Source organism: Ciconia boyciana, chromosome 3 (assembly GCF_034638445.1).
Source record: "Ciconia boyciana chromosome 3, ASM3463844v1, whole genome shotgun sequence".
NCBI classification, from domain to species: Eukaryota; Metazoa; Chordata; class Aves; order Ciconiiformes; family Ciconiidae; genus Ciconia; species Ciconia boyciana.
This window is the reverse complement of record NC_132936.1, coordinates 42,175,908-42,189,683: the sequence shown is the minus strand read 5'-3', so window position 1 is coordinate 42,189,683 and position 13,776 is coordinate 42,175,908. Positions and strand designations below refer to the sequence as shown.

Here is a 13,776-nt window from a genome sequence, read left to right as displayed (position 1 = left end):
ATAACCAAAGACCTTGGGATTTGATGTGTAGAATAAGCCCTTGCTCTGAATCCAAAGTACAGTATTGGATTTGTAGCTGTCTTTGGGTCATGCCAAATTCAGTATTATTTTTAAGCAATAATTTTGGATGTGTTCTGATACTCTGGTGTTCAACAAACATTTAACACAGTATGTATCTAAAACTATCTTATATTTAAAAGCAATTGCAGCAGCACAAAACAGGGCACACTTCAAAGTGCTAACATAGGTTTTGGTGTAGAACCTAGTCTTTAGCTTGGATTTTGTTTTACTCCAGGTACCTATTTTCTTCTTAGTATTTTTATTTATTATTTTCTATATTATTTTGTTTCTGGTACCTATCAAATACCTGCTTAAAGGTAATCTGAGTTTGGGAGTCATGACTGTACTAGACTCTTTTTTTTATACAGTTTGTTTGCAGAAGTGTCACATCAGAGAGCTCTGATTAGCTTTGCTTTAAGTATTTGGACAGGTTCATGAAAAAATGGCTCATGTTTTGCTCTTACAACAGTCTTATCGCAGAGGTTCAACGGTGTTTGCTGGGAAGTATGGGTTCATTACTCTGCGGGATCTGTTTCGTTGGGCTGAAAGGTACAGATTGGCAGAACAGCTGGAGAAGGAGTATGATTGGCTTCAGCACTTAGCAAATGATGGTGAGCCCTGCTACCTCAGGTTTTTAGAGTGTCTGTAGAATTACTTTCCAACTCTAGTTCTGAAGTTATAAATTTTTGTTGCTGATTAACCAGGTAGTAATTGCTTTCTCTCTTCCTCTGTTTAATAGGTTTTATGCTTCTGGCAGGCAGAGTCAGGAAGCAGGAGGAGGTGGATGTTATTCAGAGTGTCCTTGAAAAACACTTCAAGAAAAAACTATATCCTGAGTCTCTTTTCTCAGGGGAAAGCATCAAAAAGCTACTGGGTGAGTTTCCTAGAAGGACTCTAGTAGTTCTCTAGATGTGACTGAAGCTGATGGATTGCTTTGTGTTGTGCAGCTAAATCTTCCATGCAGATGTCAGTGATGGACAGAGATTTTAACCATATCGTCTGGACTCAAGGGATGAGGAGACTTGCCATTTTGGTGGGACGAGCCCTGGAGTTTGGTGAACCAGTACTGCTGGTGGGAGACACTGGGTAACCTTGCTTTTTATGATGCAGTTCTTTGTAGTGCTGCACCAGCCACTGAGTCAGACGCAAAATGGTTGTGGGGGCTTCACTGCTTCTTTTGGTCTGGGACATTTAAGCCTCTGTCATGGCAGACTTGCAACTGCTGTTTTTCACAGTTCCCTTTTGAGGGGAAGCAATTGCATCTCTTTCAGCACAAATCTTTAATGGGATTATCTGCATTATGTATAAGTACACAGAAATTTTATATAGAGAGTAGTAAAATTGAGATGAGCTGACTTCTGTCCCCACCTTTCACAAGGTGCCCTGTAGAATCTTACTGTGCCTCATGGAGAGGCTGCTTTTGGGGAATTGTGACGTTTTTCTGTTTGAGAGCACATGCCAATGCCAATGCCCCGCCAATGCCTCATTTGCTGTAAAGGAGGTCATGGATGCTGTCTGCTCTTGTGCTCTTGGTTATAAGTTTGGAGAGTAAATTTTTGTAGGAGAGAAGGGAAGAAAAACACACGAAGAGGGAGAAGTAAAATTATTTAGGTAATAAATGAGAACTCTGGGTACTCAGCAGCTTATTCCCTCAAATTTAGACTTGGTCTAGACACGTAGCATCTCCAGCTTAGTGAAATGTTAGGCTAGTTGAGTACCTGTAGGGGCAGGCTGAAATAAATTTGACTTTGAACCTGTAGAAATCCATCAATGCAGATATTGATTTAAATTTAATTAAAGGCATCTTGTGCAAGTCAGCAACAGTTGTGCCAAAAATGGCTTCACTTTGCATACATTCCTTTCAAGGAAAGGAGCAGAAGGAAGTTTGCATGCTGGGCCTTTGCCTCCCAGCTCTTCAATGAAAGTATGAATCCTGTCCGAAGTGAGCTGTTTGGTTTGGTTTTGTGTTTTTTTGGTTGTGTTTGTCTTTTTTCTTCCCTTTCAGTTAAATTACTTTGTTGCAGGTGTGGTAAAACTACCATTTGTCAGATCTTTGCAGCATTAACAAATCAGAAGCTATACTCAGTGAATTGCCACTTGCATATGGAGACTTCAGACTTCCTGGGAGGACTGCGACCAGTCAGACAGAGGTCGAAAGACCAGGTTTGTCTTGCATCATTAGTAGTTTGGATAGCGTGACCGTGGAAGCAAAAAGTAGCAATTACTAATGACTTTTCACTTTGTTTTCCATTTCTTAGGAGAAATCTGATGGTTCTAGACTCTTCGAGTGGTGTGATGGACCTCTTGTTTTAGCAATGAAAGAGGAGGGTTTTTTTCTCCTTGATGAGATTTCTTTAGCTGATGATTCTGTACTAGAGCGACTCAACAGGTATGTCTTAAATGTGTTACTATTGAGTATCCTCAATGTGTCTATTCATTATACAAACAGAAGCGGGGTTTGTAAAGTCTAGCTTTTTAGGCACGTTTGTTTCCTGGCCTGGGTAAACTGCTCTCTTAATCACGTAGTTCTTGCTGAAAGAAGGAATGACCCAAATAACTCTAGCCCTGTTCATGTTTCAATTTCTGTGTCGGTTTGCTTTGTTTTTCTAATTGTCATCCATCTGACAGAGGTGCTAGTTTTAATCATAGTAATTCTTAGACAATTTTTGCTGTTTGAAATTCTAATTACAGCTAGGAGGAAAGATAGTAAGGTAAGACAAGATGAAACTGCCTTGTCTTGCCTAAGTCCTGATGTCTTAACTTACCTGGAAAAATAAAAGGTACCTCAATTGAAAAGCAGATATATATATATATATATTGCTTGACATGTGCTACAGACTGATCTGCACTCAAATTGCTGTATTTGTTTCATGGACAAAAATCAGATGATGAAAGGATTCTCTTTATTCAATAGCTCATGTCCCTGGGTGAAGAATTTAAGAACATAAACCCTAGTTTAGTTGAAACAGTTCATATGGTATCGAAAGACAGTTTACAACATGAGTCAAGTTGGAAAATAAATCTACAAGTAAACTCATAGAATCGTAGAATACCAGGTTGGAAAGAGACCTCAAGGATCATCTGGTTCAACCTTTCTTGGGAAAAGCACAGTCTAGACAAAACGGCCCAGCACCCTGACCAGCCAAATCTTAAAAGTGTCCAGTGTTGGGGAATCCACCACTTCCCTGGGGAGATTATTCCAATGCCTGATTGTTCTCATTGTGAAAGATTTTCCTCTTGTGTCCAACTGAAATCTCCCCAGGAGTAACTTGTACCCATTACCCCTCGTCTTTTCCATGCAACTCCTTCTGAAAAGGGAGTCTCCATCTTCTTTGTAGCCACCCTTTGAATACTGGAACATGGTGATAAGGTCTTCCCTAAGCTTTCTCTTCTCAAGGCTGAACAAACTCAGTTCTCTCAGCCTTTTCTCATATGGCAGGCTTCCCAGTCCTTTGATTATCTTTGTGGCCCTTCTCTGGACCATCTCCAGCCTGTCCACATCTTTCTTTTTTTTTTTTAATAGCAGGGACCAAAACTGAGCACAGTATTTCAGGTGTGGCCTGACAAGCGCTGAGTAGAGTGGGATGATGACTTATTTATCTCTGGTGATGCTGTTGTTGATGCAACCCAGCATCCTGTTGGCTTGCTTTGCTGCAGCAGCACGCTGTTCACTCATATTGAGCTTGTTGTCCACCAGGACCCCCAGGTCCCTTTCCACAGAGCTGCTCCCCAGCCGTGTAGATCCCAACCTGTGCTACACTCCTGGATTATGTTTTCCTAGGTGCAAGACCTTACACTTGTCCTTGTTGAACTCCATAAGGTTCTTGTTAGCCCACTCTTCCAGTGTATCCAGGTCTTCCTGCAGGGTGGCTTTCCCTTCCAAAGTGTCTACTTCCTCACTCAGTTCAGTATCGTCAGCAAACTTCATCAGGGTGCGCTTGATCCCATCATCCAGATCACTTATGAAGATATTAAACAGCGTTGGGCCCAATATCGATTCCTGGGGGACCCCACTTGTGACAGGTTGCCAGTTTGAAAAGGAGCTATTTACCACCACCTTCTGGGTGAGGCCTGTCAGCCAGTTCCCCACCCACTGCATGGACCACTTGTCTAGACCGTAACGCATCAGTTGCTCTAGGGGGAGGCTGTGGGAAACTGTATCGAAAGCTACGGAGAAATCCAGGTAGACAATGTCCACTACTTGCCCCACATCAACTGAGCAGGTTACTTCGTCATAGAAGGCAATCAGGTTTGTCAAGCACGATTTGCCCTTGGTGAATCTGCGCTGACTTTTCCCAATCACGTGCTTCATTTGACTTGTGAAAGCCTCCAGGCGGATTTGTTCCATAACTTTCCCAGGGACTGAAGTAAGACTGATGGGCCTGTAATTTCCTGGATCTTCTTTTAAACACTTCTTGTAGATGGGGGTGACACTAGCCTTCTTCCAGTCTTCTGGGATGTCCCCCGATCTTGACTTCTCAAAGATTATGGAGAGCAGCCTTGCCATGATGTCAGCCAGCTCTCTTAACACCCTCAGGCAGATATTGTCAGGGCCCATCAATTTGTAGGGGTCAAGCTCCTGTAGTAGTTCACATACCAACTCTTCCTTCACTGATGATGGGTCTGTGTTTGCATCAACCAGAATTTTTGTTCCCAAGGCCTGGGGCCCAACAGTGCTGGTAAAGACAGAGGTGAAGGAAGAGTTGAGAACCTCTGCCTTTCCAGTGTTGTTGGTGACTAATTCACCTCTCCTGTTTAACAGCAGGCCAATATTTTCCTTCTGGTTTTGCTTGTTGTTTACATTACCTGAAGAACCCTTTCTTGTAGTTTCTGGTATCTCTGGCCAATTTCAATTCGAGCTGAGCTTTTGCTTTTCTAACTGCATCTCTGCATGCCCTGGCAATGCCCTTGTAGTTCTCAATGGGTACTCGTCCGCTTTTCTATCTCTGGTACGCTTCTCTCTTGGTTTTGAGCAGACTCAGAAGCTTGCAGTTAAGCCAAGGGGGTCTCTTGCTCTGCCTGCTTCCCTGACCTTTAAAGGGGATGAACTGTTTTTGTGCTTCCACGAGAGCATTCTTGAAAAACTCCCAGCACTCGCTAGCTCATTTGTCCTCCATGGAACCTTCCTACGGAATCCCTCCCAACTGAGCTCTGAGCGAGCTGAAGTTTGCTCTTCTAAAATCTAAAACCTTTGTATTAGTTCTAACCTTCAGTGTGCTCAGCAGGATCCCAAACTCCACAATATTGTGATCACTGCAGCCAAGGTTATCACTAACCGAGATACTAAAAAGAGGGTTTTATTGGTTTGTGGGTAGCAAGTCCAGCTGTGCCTCATTCCTGGTTGGCACATCTAACATTTGTATGAGGAAGCAGTTCTCTACGTGTTCCAAGAACCTGATGGATGACATGTGAGCTGCTGTATTGTTCTTCAAACAGATGTCTGGGTAGTTGAAGTTGCCCATAAGGACCAGGTTCTGTTGACCTGAAGCTTGCTTAAGTGACCCAAATTCTGCTTCGTTGGCCTTAACGACTTGGTTTGGAGGTTGGTAGCAGACACCTACTGTAAGATCCCCCTTGGAGACGACCCCTCTGCGCTTGACCCAGAGGCATTTGATAGGGCTTCCACAGTTGCTGTAGCTGACTTCTACATATTCAAGATTCTCCTTAACACAGGGCAGTGACTACTCCTCTTCTTCCTTTCCTGTCTTTACAAAACAGTCTATAGCCATCCATTGTGATCCTCCAGTCATGTGAGTTGTCCCACCATGTTTCAGTTATTCCTATGATATCATAACTTTCAAATCTCCAGATTACCATCTGCAATATCAATATTTTCAGCCTGTCAGTGAGCCCTTGAAAGTGATGCATCTTATCAAATACCAGAAACAAAATCTAGTTATTTCCCTCTTTGTTTGTGAAAAAATTCATAAAATATAATTTCATTATCTGCTTGCAGCAGTATCCCTCATTTTACTCATTCCATTTAGAGCACAAGTCTTATGAAGAGCGGCTGAGAGAACTGGGGTTGTTTAGCCTGGAGAAAAGGAGGCTGAGGGGAGACCTTATTGCTCTCTACAACTACCTGAAAGGAGGTTGTAGAGAGGTTGGTGTCGGTCTCTTCTCCCAAGTAGCAAGTGATAGGACAAGAGGAAATGGCCTCAAGTTGTGCCAGGGGAGGTTTAGATTGGATATTAGGAAAAATTTCTTGACTGAAAGGGTTGTCAAGCATTGGACCAGGCTGCCCAGGGAAGTGGTTGAGTCACCATCCCTGGAGGTATTTAGAAGACATGTAGATGTGGTGCTTAGGGACATGGTTTAGTGGTGGACTTGGCAGTGCTAGGTTGAGAGTTGGACTTGATGATCTTAAAGATCTTTTCCAACCTAAATGATTAGGTGACTACCCATTATATTGAGAAGATTAACAGCTATTTTTCCCACCATATCCAAATCCTCTCTGTTACAAGCTGGCTTTTTTTCATTGTATCAGTGTAGCTATCATTCTTTCATAAAGTTCAGTTAACCTCTTTGTTTTGACAGTGATACTAGGTAGTGTCTTTCTAAAGAGGTAACAGCTCAACCTTTTACAGCTTTTAGTGTACACTGAAGTACAGCTACTAAAACAAATGAACAAGAAAAACCTCAAAAAACCCAAAAACCTACTAGAATGCTTCTCAGATGTATAGTTTGTCAGCTTGAAGACTGGTTCATTGTGCAGACTTCTTTATCTAGCTCCTATGAATATAAAATTTGCTATTGCTTTTGTAAAGAGAGAACTCTGAGATCTATGCTTTTGTTAGACAAGTCTTTTGACAGATAATTTGAAGTGAACATTATCAACAAGGTTTGGGTAGAGTTTCCTTCTGAAGAAAATCAGAAATGTTCTCAATTAGGGAGGTTGAACAGATTTTATTTTTTTAATACAAATTCTGGGGCAATTAAAGATTAATCAGGCCAATTCACGTGATTTTTATTTTTAGGTGACCTTTTGAAGTGTGAAATGAAATCTAAATTAAATTATTTTGGTTTTTAACCTTCTCTTTAGTGTTCTTGAAGCTGAAAAGATGTTGGTACTTGCGGAAAAAGGTGGTCAAGATGATGACGGTAACAAGGTAGAACTATTAGTTGCAGGAAAGAAATTTCGTATCCTTGCGACCATGAACCCAGGAGGTGACTTCGGGAAAAAGGAGGTAAATGTCAAAGCAGCTGGAAGTACAACATGCATCTTCTGGTCTTCTCAGCTCTTACATGATTGGAGGTCCAATGCAAAAATGCATCACGCTAATTCTGGCATCCAGTGCTTCCTAGTAAGCATGTGCCCTATCGCTCTAAAGGAGGATTAGAATATATCTGTTTTCCATCACTTCTGTGTGCTGTCATTTTGACACTGTAAGTCAATACTCAGCAGAATGTCAAAGAAAACTTCAGGCCTCTAAATACTCTAGTAGGCTTGATATGTAGAATACTTCAAGTACAGGAAATGCAGTTTGTGAAGCAAGTAAATCCAGTTCTAACATGAGTCTGGAGTAGTGTGAAGTTGCATAATGAATTGTCCCTAATACTGTTCAGAAAGTGACAGAGGTCATCTTGTCATTCTCAGTGAATATGAACATCGCATCCCAAAGACCTTTCTCGTTAAATGAAAAAAATCTGTTTCTGAAGTTTGGCTTTAAGTAACTCAAGACAGGTTAAAAAAACAAATGAAAACTTTTAAGCAGTGTTGGGAACTAGGACTAAAAAAACAAAAAAAAACTATAAGTTCTTTTACCCAAAAGAAGATGGGTACTTCAGTTAAAGTGGTTTCCACAGTACAGAACAACTCATTGTAAAGCCATGTGTTTAAAGGGGATTTATTTCTGCATTGCCTTTGTGCTAATGATTTTTGCTTGACTAATTCAGCCAGAGGAAGAGAGGAACTGCAGAAACAAGTTGTAATTGAAGGCAAATTTCCACATGGTAGTTTGCTTCTGTAAGCAAAGGGAGATTATATAGCCATTGTTTGATACGTGATGTCCTAGAATGAAATGGAGCTTTAGTGCTTGCAAACCAGCTCAGCTTCTTCCCATTATTCTTCTGACCTTTCTCATTTATCAGCCATTTCCTGTATTTGATGCCACTACTAGAAATCTTAAAATCCAAGTTCTCTCAAAGATTTTGTTACAAAGTAGCCCTGTCAAAATTAGAAGGAAAGGTCTAGCTTAGTCACTTTATTTGTTTGCAAGTACTGTGGCTACAAGGCTATCAACTAACTGCAACATTAAGTGATACGATGTAATGTAAATTGAATTGCTACATCATTCTGCTTGTTTGCAGCTTTCTCCTGCATTGCGCAACAGATTTACAGAAATATGGTGTCCACAAAGCAATGGCCGTGATGATTTGATACAGATTGTAAAACACAATCTTCATCCAGGATTGTCCCTGGGTGGAATAAATCATCAAGGTGGGTATTTCTCTGTGTGTTGGTATTCAAACATTGTTAAGAAAAAAATGAGTTTGGAGGCTGATAATCTTTCCTTAGAACTTATACCATTGCATCCCTTTTACTTTTAAGTACATCTCTCTCTGAGGATACTTATGAAATATTTTGGACTTTGTTCTTCCCTCATTGTGTATGTTATATGGCTAGCCAGAAGTAAGATCAAGGCTGTATTTATTTCACTATCCAGATAGCTGAATTATCCCCAGCCCTTCAGTGCCCAATCTTAGTTTCAATGTAAGGTGTTGAAAGCACTGGCACTTCATTTTCTGCCAGCAGCATCACTGTTAGTATTAATGACTTGATTCTGTCTTGTTACTTGAATTTAAAAGGATCTGTAATAACAGCACAGGCATGGACTTACTCTTCAGTTATCCTGCCTGTTAGGTTATAGAGTACCCATCCATCCATGTTGCTCATGCATTACAGCTGTACCTACTTTAGTGATGCTTATTAAACAACAATGTAGTAGATGTGACCGATAAAATTATTTGATAACTCCATTGATTTTTTTTTTTACTCTCTTTTCAGGGGCAGACATAGCGGAGCTCATGATGGACTTTGTTGAATGGCTGACTAATCAAGAATTTGGTCGCCAGTGTATTCTCAGTGTGCGAGATGTCTTGTCATGGGTTAATTTTATGAATGTCATGGTAGAGGATGAAGAGTCGAATTCTGCCAAGGACTATAGCCTTCTTTACATTTCTCCAATGATGTCTTTTATCCATGCTGCATGTTTGGTATACATTGATGGAATAGGATCAGGTAAGTCTTCAGTGCTCATTTGGTAGCAGAAAATATGAAGGTGTATATTTTGTATTAATATTTTTGAGTAGAATGCGAACGAAGTGCTTTCGGGCAGCATGGAACTCATCCAGGAGAAGTTTTCACTTCCACTTAACAATATCCTGTACTTCATATGCCTTTTTTGTGTTTCAGTAGCAAGAGTTTGAATAATACGGCAAGCTTAAGTAACTTAAAGGTAGTAATAATAATATTACAAAGGCTAGCACACAAATTAAGGAAGCCTGTGTCTTTTATTGAGTCTTCTGAGCTGATACGGTACTTAATTACATGACCACATATTATTGTCTTTCTCTCACCCTGCATGTCAGCATCTGTGTGTGCTAGCTCAGAATGCACTTTTGCATGTTTGGCCACCGGCCTAGCTGATAAATAGGAGATACGGGAGTGGGGAAAAAGTGAAAAGCTATGAGAAATGCAGGGAAAGAAGGCCTCGGGGGACTATGGCAAGGGATCAGGATGATGGTGATGGTAGAACAAAGGGTTTTGGAAATAAGATGTCCTTAGTTCTGTTGCTCACTAGAACAATTTGTCCATGGTAAATAGTACTGGAAGCACTGGCAAGCAAAAGCACTAACATGAAATATAAACCTGAAACAGAATACTGCAAAAAAAAAATGGCATCTCTGAAGGAACTGAGTTTCTTAGTCATAAGATGAATGTGCCTAGTTATGTTTGTGAAGCACACTTAACTTTTCTAATTACAGGTACAACATCCTGCTCAGCTGATACGGCTTTATTAGCTCGTGAAAAATGCCTGACATTCTTATGTGAGAAAATGAGTCAATTCGTTGAGCTGACTGATTATCAGAAGAATGAACTAAAGATTTATGACAGAACAAAGGAGAAAGAGTTTGTGTGGATGGACAACTTTATGGGAATCCACCCCTTTTTTATTCCAAGAGGCAAGAGACTTTGCGGGAGTGGGTGGACGTTATTCACTATATCTAAGTAGGATACCTGAACCATTACAGAGCAATTTATAGCTTGTTCTCATGGCTTAGAAAAATGCCTTTTCTGCCTCCACGTGTGTTGATTGCAACTTGATCACATTTATTAAGAAGACACATCTGTTAATTGTTTTCTCTGATGACTTTAAGATTACTGGTTAATGACCTAATTTTAGTACTTTTTGGTGTAAACAAAGCTTCTTTAATTTTGAGTTGTAATTTTCTGTCACTTTGCATGGTCAGAATGTCTGCTAGCTTCCACTAACTAAAGCCACAGTTCATCCTGACCCTTGTGTAAAGCATAGGAAGCAGGGGTCCTGGGTACAATGCTAAACAGAATGGAGACTAATGCCCTGCCTTGCTGTAGCCTCTCAAAGATTCGCTGCAATTTTTGCAAAATAATTTAGTCCTTGCACTTCAGTTCCTCATGTGACAAATTAATGCAAATGGAACTATCCAAATATTGCTTTCTACCTTTAAAATACAGTGATGGGACTAAAAAGTGATGACTATGAGCTTTCTAGTTCAGCTGGCTAGTTTTTAGCACATGGAACTATGTGTTCCTAATGCTATATTAATCATTGATCTTTGAGCATTTTGACATTCATGAATCGTGTTAGTCATGCATAAAATTGTACAAAGGTAATGCTTTTTTGTAAATTGCTTAGTTTTCCCCCTGCTGATTAGGTCACAAAAGGAAGGATCGCTTTCATCTCTTAAACAGGTATCAAGATGTGTAAGATAAATTGGTGATTAATATCTTGTATACCTGAGCAATGCTGTATTACAGAATTTGGGGAGCGATGTCCCAGTGAGCTTTGTTGGCTGGAATATGGCAGACAAGCTCTGTACTGTCTCCTCTCTGTATGTCATAATAACAGTAAAGAAAATATGTGCCTAGCAGCACACTTTAATTAAAGCACTCTTTCTTTACAGAACTGGCAGTGTATGGAACAGATTAATATGTTGTTCTATAACATGACTGAATTGTATCCTTCAGTGCCAAATTTTCAAAAGGTGCTTTTGAGTTTTAGATCCACGTGTCTGAAGCGCAAGGACAGATTTATGATTTTTCAGTGTTAGATCTCTAGTTTGGGTCACGAACCAGGAAGTGTTGAAGTTTCATGGCAAATTACATCATATATTCATGTGCTTTTTGCAAAATTCAACATAAATATGCGGAGATGGGCTGGGACACAGCTGTGGGTCAAACAGAGTATATGTGCCTGATCTCTCAGAATGGGATAAAAGCTTGATCTCCATTGCTTGCTGTAATTAGATCAGCAATTAACAGACAGAATGGTCTTGTTCAGAAGCACGCTGTCAGCAGCTCTAGCATAAACATTCTGGTTTAATTGTTTTCTGGTTTACCTTTCCTTTGTCTTAGGCCCTGTTCTCCAGAGGAACAGCATTACAGATTATGCTCTAAATGCCGGGACTACAGCAGTGAATGCACAAAGACTGTTAAGAGCCCTACAGCTTAACAAACCTATTTTGTTGGAGGGATCACCAGGAGTGGGCAAGACCAGTCTAGTTGCTGCCCTGGCAAAAGCCTCGGAAAACTGTCTTGTTCGAATCAACCTGTCTGAGCAAACGGTAGAATAAAATATTATCTTTGTAACTCAGTGTTTATGGCAGGAAGGAGGTTTTGTTTAACTTAAAAAGCATAGTTCTTTTTAACTTTAGCACTGAGTCTGAAATGTCCATTTTTCCTTTTTGGTCTCAAGATAAAACTAAATGGGAAGGGGGGAACCGAAAGAGCAGTGAGCTTCTGTGAGTAAATGATAACTCCCAGATTTTTCTCTTCAAGTGAAGGCGCGTATCTGTCTCCTGTGTTTTTCTTGGCTTCTGCAAAATTACTTGAAAACAGCTTTAAGGCTTTTTAGCTTTTCTGTTCCAATTTAATTTTTTGTTGTTAAACATATAGTAGCTAGTCACTGGAGTGGTATCATGGAAAAGCTTTTAGCATCTTGCAATTACTGAAATTTTTTTGATACCTACATTTTAGCTCTATTTAAAGGGGAGGGAGAAAATGTGAAGTTAACAAAGGCTGTTTATGAACTTTTGTGGAGTTTTGTAATTCTCCCCCCCTCACACCCTCCCCCTCCCCGTTCTCTACTCCCAAAGGATGTGACAGACTTGTTTGGGACAGACTTGCCTGTTGAAGGTGGGAAGGGAGGAGAATTTGCCTGGCGTGATGGACCACTACTAGCAGCATTAAAGGCTGGACACTGGATTGTGTTAGATGAGGTAAATCAAAGTTTGGAGCACAAATAAAATGGAATGTTCTGGAAGAGCAAAGGTGATGATTTGGCATGTAGGATAAATACCTTTGAGTGTTGATGATTGAAATAAATTTTGCTTACTTTTAGTTATGTGCATCTGTTGCCACATATACAGTGATCATTCCACTTAAGAGAAAATTTATCTTCCTCTACTAAGTTCCTCTGCTCATTGGCCCTCCATAGAGCAAGTGTAAAAGACTGGCTTTGACGACCAATTTTAGACAAGAGAACGAGGATTGAATCCCAGCCTAAATTACTGCAGAAAATCAAGGATAGATTTGATTTACATTTGAAAGTTTTTTGGGAAGACTGTCAACAGAAGTTTTGATACACATGCTGTGTTATATATGGATATAATTTCACTGAAATAGAAGGCATTTTGCTGGGACTAATACACTGTGGTGGGTACTGATTTCATTGAGAAGAAGAAGAGTCCCACTTTGCCAGTATAAGCTATCCTGCCACCACAGGTTTATTCATGTACCATGTAACAAGTGCTTTCAAGCATATGCATGCACAGAGGTCACTTCTTGGCAACATGCATTCTAATTATTGCAGTGCAAAATCTTAAATTCTTTAGCTGTTTGTGTACCTTTTTTTTGGTATTGTGAAAAATACCACTTTAAACAACCATGATAGTTAAATAACCCAGACTGCCTTCATTTAAAAAACAAGCAAACAAACAAAACACTCCAAATGTCACAAATGTATGAATATATGTTCAGAAGAAACATTTTGAACATGCAGATTTTACAATGGAGAATTGTTTTGTTACCATGTTGAAAACACAGTACAAATAGCAAGTCCTCGTAAGGAAAAGTGTTTGTTAGTTATAGTTTTGTTGCTCCAGTGTAATAACAGTCTAACTGGAGGTAATAACATATGACAGTGCTAGAACACCAAGGAAATTAATACCTTCTGTGTATCCTAGACTGTTAAACTAGAGATTACGCAAAAGTGTTTTGTGGAGCATTAATATTGTATCCTTATTTCTTTCCTCAGTTGAATCTGGCTTCTCAGTCTGTATTAGAGGGGCTAAATGCATGCTTTGACCACAGAGCAGAGATTTATGTTCCAGAATTGGGAATGAATTTTCGTGTACAGCACAAGATGACTAAGATTTTTGGATGCCAGAATCCGTACAGACAAGGAGGTGGAAGAAAGGGTCTGCCCAAGTCCTTTCTTAACAGATTTACACAGG

General features: G+C 40.1%; 1 protein-coding gene across 4 annotated transcripts in view; it reads left to right on the top strand.

Moving 5' to 3' along the window:
• MDN1 (midasin AAA ATPase 1) overlaps nt 1-13,776 on the top strand; it is a 105,336-nt gene that overhangs the window by 33,984 nt on the left and 57,576 nt on the right. For all 4 annotated transcript variants that reach the window (XM_072855479.1, XM_072855480.1, XM_072855478.1 and 1 more), the window contains 12 exons: nt 530-671; nt 800-934; nt 1,008-1,146; nt 2,085-2,223; nt 2,319-2,449; nt 7,103-7,247; nt 8,371-8,500; nt 9,068-9,301; nt 10,048-10,245; nt 11,678-11,886; nt 12,418-12,540; nt 13,578-13,775. In XM_072855479.1, coding sequence (XP_072711580.1) covers nt 530-671; nt 800-934; nt 1,008-1,146; nt 2,085-2,223; nt 2,319-2,449; nt 7,103-7,247; nt 8,371-8,500; nt 9,068-9,301; nt 10,048-10,245; nt 11,678-11,886; nt 12,418-12,540; nt 13,578-13,775 — 1,923 coding nt within the window. The remainder of the gene's footprint in view (nt 1-529; nt 672-799; nt 935-1,007; nt 1,147-2,084; nt 2,224-2,318; nt 2,450-7,102; nt 7,248-8,370; nt 8,501-9,067; nt 9,302-10,047; nt 10,246-11,677; nt 11,887-12,417; nt 12,541-13,577; nt 13,776) is intronic.